This window comes from Plecotus auritus (assembly GCF_963455305.1).
Source record: "Plecotus auritus genome assembly, chromosome: 5".
Classification (NCBI taxonomy): domain Eukaryota; kingdom Metazoa; phylum Chordata; class Mammalia; order Chiroptera; family Vespertilionidae; genus Plecotus; species Plecotus auritus.
In genome coordinates this window covers 110796799-110805831 of record NC_137776.1, presented here as the reverse complement: position 1 = coordinate 110805831, position 9033 = coordinate 110796799, and the positions used below count along the sequence as shown (strand labels likewise).

Genomic DNA, 9033 nt, shown 5'->3' with positions numbered 1-9033 from the left:
CCAACCCGATCTACATGGATCCCTCCCTCCCTGACTCTCTAGGGCCTGTCCCTCCTCTAACTCCCCTGGGGTCCCTGGTCCTATGGCTCACTTGGGGTCCCCCTCCCATCTCCCTAAGGTCCCACCCTCCCCTGGCTCACCTGGGCAGCAGTGAGCCCTTCTTCCTCCTCCAACTCCTCAGCTAGGGCCAGGGGGTCCTGCTGTGCGTCTGGGGAATTCATTTGCTTCAGGAATTGGGGGTGAATGACCTCCTCCACCTGGGACAGAAGGAAGCGGCTGTGAGCCCCTTGGCAGGGAGTGAACTGGGAGTCAGCGGGGCCTGGAGGACACATGGGAAAGCCAAGACCCACCCCGTCTTCCTGCACAGGTGGGTGTTTCACTCCATCATGGTCATCAGGTACACACATACACACACATACACACACATGCACACACACACACAGAAACACATGCATGCACATACACACACAAGGGCACACCCACATGAACACAGCACCACACACCACACCCACACAAAGCACACACACATGCACACACAGACACACACACTCTCACGCGCCCAGCTCAGGAGCAAAGAGCAGAGCCCAATCCCATCAGCCTGGGAGAACCCGGGTCTGGGTGCTGCAGCGCCACCCTCTGGGATCTTGTAGGCCCGGAGCTGCAAGCCAGCCCACCTGGGTGACAAAGTCTTCCTGGGAGCACAGCTGGTCCAGGTAGCTCAGGAGACCCTCATCCTGCAGCCACTCCTTTACTTCATCTTCCCATCCTCCACCTGGCGCCCCCATGGGCAGCTCATCCGTGATGTCCATGTTCTCTTGCTTGGCCCCAGAGGGGATCCCATCGCGTGACTTGGTCTCCCAGGGCGGCTGGGGTGTTTGGGCGCACTGGACACTGGGTACAGCCTTCCTGGTAGAGGGCGCTGGGCAGAGAGGGAAGAAGAGGAAGCGTGAGGGGATAAAGCTCCCACCTCCAAGGCATGCGATGCTGAGGGCAGTGTTGGGGCATTAATACGGGTGCAGCTGGGTTGGGGCCACCTGAAGCCTTGTGACTGTGTGAGGGGAGGCCAGAGGGGAGCACCCAAGAGAGTCATGTGTGAGCACGTGTGGAGCCACCGACTCTCCAAGGGGCCCCGCAGCCAGCCCGCTTCTCAGCAGACTTCATGTGGGCCCTTGACTGGGAGCGGGGAGAGGGGATGAGAAAGTGGACCAGGTCCAGACCCCATGGGGACACAGGGCCGCTGAGGCCCGGCTCTCAGGGCTGTTTCCTTTGAAAGAACAAAGCCCCCCTGAAGGAGAGGGCCGATGTGGGTGGGACAGTGGCCTGCGCTAGGCCCTGTTGCCTTTGGCCTTGGGCTCCTGTGGGAACGTGCTGGCGTACCTGGCTGCACGCCCACCACTGGGGCTGAGGGCCCCTGAAGATCAGGTCTTGGTGCGGCAGAAGGAGGCTGGGTCTGCGCCCCCTTCTTCAACTGCAACTTCTGAATCTGTATCAGCTCCTCCGCCTCAAACTCCATGAACCTGGGGGTGAGGGGGCACAGGCTGTGCTGAGAAGGAGGCCGCTGGGAGACCCACAAAGGCAGCAGCAGAAGGAGGGATGGGAGAGCAAGGGCCTTGGGCTGTCAGGGCCCGGACACTGGGGAGGCAGGAGGCTGGCTGAGCACATTCCTGCACAGCCCCTCTGGCTGGATGGAGTCTGGCCCACTGGGCGGGGCACCTCCTCCCCAGCCTGTCCTGAGCCTTCATGTCCCACCCAGGACAGGTCAGCATCAGAGGAGGGGGAGGTCCCGGGGAGGTGGGACAGGAGCACCCATGCCCTGAAGCTGAGGGAGAGGCTTCCCCAGGACGAAGCGCCTCTGGGCTGCGGAGACCCCGTGCTGAGTAACAACCTCCCACCACCCTCCTCTCTGATGAGACGACACAGCTGGACCCTGCCCAGCAGGCGCCCTCCCCACCCCCCGAGCTGTGGGGACCAAGGACCCTGACTCACTTCTCTGCCATCTCGAAATAGACCCTCCGGTCACAGTTGCTCTTGCGCTGCCATTCCTGCATGGCCTGCCCTATTCCCTCCTCCAGTGTCATGGTGGGCTTCAGGCGGGACAGGGGCCGGAGCACTGGCCTGTAATGCCTCAGGGTCAGTCATGGCCACAGCCTGGCCTCCACCCGCCTGGCCACCCCAGCTCAGGGGAGCCTGGTTCCCACCCTCACCCGGCAGGACTGAGCACCAGCAGGTGAGGGCGGAGTGGTCTGTGTGCAAAGACAAGCCTCCCAGCTGCTGCTGTCAGGGCCTCACATTCACACCAGCCCATGAACCAGGACTGGAGGTGACCCCGCACTCGCACCCATAGCTGGGACCCCACCCTCAGACCTTCCCCTCAGCGTCCCAGGATCAGCCAGCCTGCAGGTCCCTCCCACCTCCTCTGTGATGGGAAAGCTCCAGGCTCGCCCCCTGCCCTGCCCAGTGCACTCACATGAGGAAGCAGCAAAGAGCTTCCGCATCAGGACTCTGGGGAAGGTGCCCCCGGGCCAGGGCCTTGAAGCGCTGCCAACGCCGGAAGTCCTCGTACACACTCTTGGGGTTAGAGGCATCCTCCAGCGAGGCCTTGGACTGGGAGGCGGCCAGGCCACCCTCTCTGGAAGCACCATGTGGCCGTGTTCCAGGGTCCACTGGGGGAACGATGGGGATCAGCCTGGCAGCTGGCGGTGGAGCTTGAGGAGGAAGGCTGGGACACCAGCCTCCATTGCCAGCCTGGCTGCCCCCAAAAGCCAAGGCGGGCATAATCGTCTCCACAGCAGTCGCTTCCAAGAAGAGGGGTGCAGGACACACAGCACCCCCAAAGGTGGTACCTGGAGCACTCCCGTAGAGGGGGGCCTGAGTCAGGACAATGGTCTGAATCTGGGAGGGCTGTGGTCGTCCCCCTTCTGACCTGACCTGGTCCATGATGTTGTAAGCCCCAGTCCCAACGGGGCCTTGACCAGCATCTCCTGCCACCAGAGGTGTCCCGGGCCAAGCCGGCAGCACCAGGGGGCGGCCAGGAGGGAATGATGGGGTCCTGAGGGGTGGCTGGTGCTGCTCCCCAGGGGGCCGGTGTGCAGGGCCAGTAGAGGGCGGGGGAAAGGGCTGGGCCATGAAAGGAGTCATGGAGGCACCGGGCTTCAGGGTCACATCCGCTCCCAGCGCTGCAGATGCTGTTGAGACAAAGGAAAGGGTGAATGGAGAAGGAGGACCAGCAAACAGCACTGAGGCGCTCTGGGCCCCTTTAGCCACTGGGGAATCAGGGCAGTGGTCTCACCAGGGGAGGGCCGTTTGGATGGGCAAACTGCGGAGGTGGCAAATGTCCTCAGGTCATTGTCATACTCTGACCTCCAGCTGGGAATTATTCCACTGGAGAGCTTACCCCCATTCGCCAAGGCTCCCTGACCACTGTCTGTGAGAAGCCACAGCCCCAGCCAGCGCTGACCCTGAGAGCCTCCCTAAGGCTTTCCTGGCACCGACCCTGCCAGCCTCAGAGGCATGGCCCTGGGCAGAAGTCTGCTCTGGGGCAACGACCCCAGGCAGACACACTAGCGGTGGTGACCTTGGAACTTACATCTCCGAGGTAAGTTCTAGGCACCCAAAGGGCCTCTGAGAACAGGCCGTGTCTAACATATTTGGGCCCATCTGCTCCTCAGTCTTCCTCTTCCTCAATACAAATCACCCCCTTTCTGTCCTGGGCTTGCACAACAACACAGAAACACTTGAGTAATGTCTCTCCACAAGAAGGCACAGGATCCCTGATCTAACCCTTCAACACACCGCCCAGCATGCACATGTGTGTCAGAACCAACAGTGAACACTTAACACGGACCAGGTCCTGCCACTCGGCCCCAGCGCTCAGACTAATAGCCACCCTCGGGAGCTCTGTCATTTCACAGCCAGCAATGGCTACAGAGAGTTAGAGGAGGGCCACAGAATGGGGCTGGCGGTAGGGGTTTCCAGAAACTTCCATAGCTGCTGTCCTGTTAGATGGGTCATCGGACTGCAGACTGTGTGAGGTCCTTCCCCTTCCAGCTCCCAACAGTGGAAAGTGAAGGCACAGTAGAAAGCAGGTGTGAGCGGTGACAGTGGGACACAGTTGTCTGAACACATCCCCGCTCAGAGGAACTGGAGCAGACCTAGTCCAGAAGAGCACGCTGCATACCGCGTGCTCCTCATTACTCAGGACAGGCGGCCTTGGACGTTTACTACTGACACAGACCATGGTCTTCCTGCCCCTGTGCACTCCGCTCCCCCTTTAAAAAGGAATCCGCCTTCGCAGACGTTCCGCGGAACACCACCCACGCTCCACATCTGTTTTCCGTCCCTGAAGCAGAGACGTGGACTGTCAGCACAACCCTCATCCCAAAGGTAGAGGGCAGGGCAGAGTGTGCGCCATGAGATGCAGAACAAGAGGGAGTCGGTCTGAAGACCTGGGTGGCACAGGGAACAATTCGGGACAGCTCAGGGAACCGGGCCCTATCTTGGTGGAAGGTTCCGGGCCGCCCTGCCCTTGAGGAATCCCAGCCAACAAGCAGCTTCCTGGGCTGAGGAGGAGTGAGCTCTGGGCTGGAAGCAGGGGAGAAGCTCTGGGCTGCAGCAGGTGGAGGACCTTCCAGCCCACCCTCGGGAGGACATTTCATTGTGGACTTGGCCACAGACAGCCCCACTGGACAGCTTTCTGGCTCAGACCACCCTCCCACTGCCCCCATTCGCTCTAGTGCACTCAGTTCAAATCCCTTAGAAAGATGCTGCGGGGCCAGCTCCAGGTGCCCAAACAGCACACAGGACTGGGCTTTCCTGAGACCACCCTGTGCCACCCCCCTCTACTCCCCCCACACAGGTGGAAGTGGCTTGTCTCCCCTCTGGGAAGAACCCACGTGCCTGCTGCCGTCCTTTCTCCACACCCAGGCATGTCCCTGAGCCACCCTGACCCCCCCTGAGGCGCCCTCCTGGCCAGTGCCATCACAGGTTCCCACTGGCTCCCAGCCGCCCCGGGTGACAGGTCATTGGAGGTCCAGTGCTCTCTCCCTCCCCTACTTCAGTCAAAACGTGTTTCCCCAGTGTTACATTTCATTCCCAAGTTTTGAGGGACAGCTCAGTGTTTAAAACATCCCCCCTCCAATCTATAGTCTTACCTCCTACTGAAGCCATCCCCGCAGACTCATTCATTGACCACCGCTGCCTAGAAGCCTCCACAATGAGAAAAGTCAAGTCGAGGATCCAGAGAGTGACCTGCTCCAACAGCTGCTCAGCATCCAGTGGAGGGAAGGTTTGGATTTAAACAGTAGAATGTAGGACTCCAGGCATTCTGCAGCGGGGGAGGGGCAGAGGACCAGTGCGCTGGGGTTGGGTGGGGGACATTCCATGGAGGACTCTGATAGGTAGGCAAGAACCAGCAGTTCCTTTCAAATTTAAAGTCACAAATTTAAAGACACACTAGCAGTAATGACCTTCTCCAAGGTAAGTTCTAGGCATCCAGTCATTGATGTGCCCTTTATTTCAGTTCTTGATCTATCACCCTCGTTCTGGGTCCCTCAACCTGCTTCCTATCTTGGTTTACTTCAATTCAGGCTACACTTTCTGAACAAAATTCAGACTATACGGCCTGAAAAAATAATGGGAATTTATGGCTCACGGATCCCAGTGTTTGAAATTAGGATTGACCCCGCAGAAGCAGCATGCTCGGTTGCTGTGTGCACATCTTTCCTTAGGAAGCAGTCCTGTGGCCCCAAGTTCCACCCAATGCTGGGAGCCCTGCAGATGCAGCCGGCCCAGGCTTACAACCCATCCCCTTTGCTCCAGTCCATCAGGGCAAGGCCCTGCAGCCTACAGGGCAAGACCAGAAATCACCACTTTTTGTTTCTCAGAGTATTATGTTGTTCAATGTCTAATCTTTTACCTTTTGTAATATTTTAAAGAAGTAATGCCTTTGCGTAGTTCAAAGTCAAATTGTGCAAAATGGGAAATGCAGTGATGCGTCTTTCTCCTGCCTCTTTCCCCTCTTGCAAATGACCAGAAAGAGGATCAGATTATTTCAGTTTCTTTGGAAAGTATGACAAACTCAAGTACGTTGATTCTGTTACTATACATATGTTTTATTGACACCTGAAATTCTGCAGTATAATACAAAAATGCAGGGCGGGCAGGGTGACATTGTTCCCATGCTACCTGCCATGTCAACGGAAACTGGCCCAGACAGTCACGTTTTGATCAATGTTTGAACAACAACCTTGCAAAGGCAACATCTGTGCAGCAACATTTATTGAAAAACCTCCACGTACTGAATAAATACAGGAGGAACGGGGTCAGGGGCAAGTGTCTCTTAGAGTGTGTCCCAGGTCTAAAATTCTTGGCCAGAATTGCGCAATGGAACGCCCAGACTTCTAGGAGGAAGGGCTATTCTTCAGAAACCACGGAAATGCAGTCCAAGGGCATGAAGGCACTTGCCCCGCTGAGGAAAGTGCTTCAGGCCCGCCTCTCCCAACTCTGTCCCGAGGGGTCAGCTAAGTGCATGGACTGCACGTTTGCAACTTTAAAATCGCAAGTGTTCACTGTACATGTGCTGGGAGGTCCTGAGGAGGAGGACCTGCAGGAGGCTTCCCAGGGCCACCCCTCCCTCCACCTCTTTCCTCTGCTGCAGGGACAGCCTGGGCCTCTTCCCAGGGTGCCTCGTGCAAGACGCACGAGCACGCCCACTGGGGGCGGGCCTCTGTCCTGCAACTGCTCCCAGTGTCCGTTGCGGCGGTTGGCTCCCATAGGCGCGCGTGCACTAATGGCAGGACGGTCCCTAACTGCAGCCCAGGCTGCTCGTGGGGCCGGGCATGGCGGCCTCCGGAGACCGTTAGGTAAACAGGGAGGTAAGGGGCGCGCGGCCTCTTCATTCCTCAGGTGTCCCCCCTCTTCTCTGCTGTTCACCACGTAGGCTATTTGTTCCACCCCCTCCTCCCCCCCCCCCCACCCCGCCCCGTCTGTGTTCACGCCCCCACACCGCTCACTTCCGGTGGTGTTTCCCCGGGGAATGGATACTAACTGGCTGTGTTGGGGCGGGGCGGTCAGTGATGCGGGGCCTACACTGGGTCCAATAATGCCTGTGAGCTGTCCCACTTGTTCTGTGTCCCCGCTTTCTGAATACGCAGCTCCCGGCAGTTCTTCCGAACTTGAAAGCGTCCTCCAGATTAGCTAGAAGCTGCTCGCGTCATTGAAAATGAGTGGACAGGGCGAAGCCTCCCCACTTCCCCAGAGTTCACGAGGCCTGCCTTCCCAATGGAGCCTCTCAGCCAGCGGTTTCCTTCACCCCGCACTCCGCCAATGAGGGGAGCGGCCTTGCTGACTAACAGTAATGCCTCTGCCCCGAAGCCTGGGATGGCGGGCAGGCCTGGGGTGTGTGAAGCCTGGGATGGCGGGCAGGCCTGGGGTCTGTGAAGCCTGGGATGGCGGGCAGGCCTGGGGTCTGTGAAGCCTGGGTTGGCGGGCAGGCCTGGGGTCTGTGAAGCCTGGGATGGAGGGCAGGCCTGGGGTGTGTGAAGCCTGGGATGGCGGGCAGGCCTTGGGTGTGTGAAGCCTGCGGTGGCGGGCAGGCCTGGGGTCTGTGAAGCCTGGGGTGGCGGGCAGGCCTGGGGTGTGTGAAGCCTGGGATGGAGGGCAGGCCCGGTGTCTGTGAAGCCTGGGGTGGCGGGCAGGCCTGGGGTCTGTGAAGCCTGGGGTGGCGGGCAGGCCTGGGGTCTGTGAAGGCTGGGATGGAGGGCAGGCCTGGGGTCTGTGAAGGCTGGGATGGAGGGCAGGCCTGGGGTGTGTGAAGCCTGGGATGGCGGGCAGGCCTGGGGTGTGTGAAGCCTGGGATGGCGGGCAGGCCTGGGGTCTGTGAGTCTTCACTCGGTGGCGGGAATCTGAGGTGTGTATTCAAATGTGTGCGCTCGCTTTGTCTGTGGATGTCTGTGATCACGGGGAGGTCATGCATGTGTTTTTGTGAATGTGTAGGGTTGAGTGCTGTATTTGGAGGGTGTTGAGATGTAGTGCATGAATACTCAAGGTGATGGTGGTTACAGGTTTGTAATTTGGTGTTTGCTGAAATGTTACCCGTTTTGTTTTTCCCCCTTTGAATTCCGGGTTTTTTTCTACTGGCCGATTTGGAAGGATTATCTGCATATGCATAGGGCAATGTTAGGACAAGTGCAGGCGTTCATTAGCTTGAGTGTATGATCTGTGTTTTGTATTTGGGGAATGTAGACGGATCATTGTGTATTCGGGCATGTTGTAATGTTATGTGTATTTCTTTTTGTGATCTACGCCTGTTTCAGTGTGCAGAGGGCAGGTCTATGACTATTTTTAGGACTGGTGGGTGTTGTATATGCTGGTGTGCAGTAGTGTTTGTACGATTTGGTGTGGTGTATGTGTGGCTGTATTCTGCAAGATGGAAGAGTTAATTCTGCGTGGGAATTTGGGAGTGTGGGGTTATGTATACGCAGGTATCGTGGCATGAAGTGTATTTGGGACATAAGTATAGGGAGATAGGTTTGCATATTTGCAGTACTGGGTGTTCGTGGGTCTATTTGGGGCTTGTGGAGAGTGTGTGTGTGTGTGGAGTTTACGTGTGTATTCCAGGGCCATGGCCACTGGGAAGGATATTTGCTGGAGCTACGTGTTTGTATTTTTCAGTAGGGGGCTCTAAGGCTTACATATCTTGGGTACCAAGTATGTGTGTATTTGACAGAGAGAGGGGTTTCTGTGCTTATATAGGGGATGGGAAGATTGTCTCTATATGTATCAGAAGTGTGTGATAATGGTTATTAGTATTTGTGGATGTGAGAGCTGACTCATTAGCTAGGGGTAATTTGGTATTTGGACGTTGTTTCATATGTGGTTTTCTGGAGATATTTCTACATGTCTTGCCCATGTATACTGGTCTGTGCTTATATCTATCACCAGTTGCATGAATTATCAGTTTGTTCCGGGGTTCTTAGATGTACTTAAAGTGTATTTCTTTGGAGAATACTAAAGTGTTTCTACGAGTATTTGGTA

The 9033-nt window shown here is 57.2% G+C and overlaps 1 protein-coding gene across 1 annotated transcript; it reads right to left on the bottom strand.

Moving 5' to 3' along the window:
- Positions 1 to 593: 593 nt before the first annotated feature.
- Positions 594 to 5166, bottom strand: LOC308248294 (NUT family member 2G-like; the record flags this gene model as incomplete). Its single annotated transcript, XM_080668285.1, has 5 exons — positions 594 to 919; positions 1378 to 1517; positions 1987 to 2115; positions 2468 to 3185; positions 5151 to 5166. The coding sequence occupies 5 exons, from the start codon at positions 5164 to 5166 to the stop codon at positions 594 to 596; spliced, it is 1329 nt and encodes a 442-aa protein (XP_080524411.1).
- Positions 5167 to 9033: the final 3867 nt, after the last annotated feature.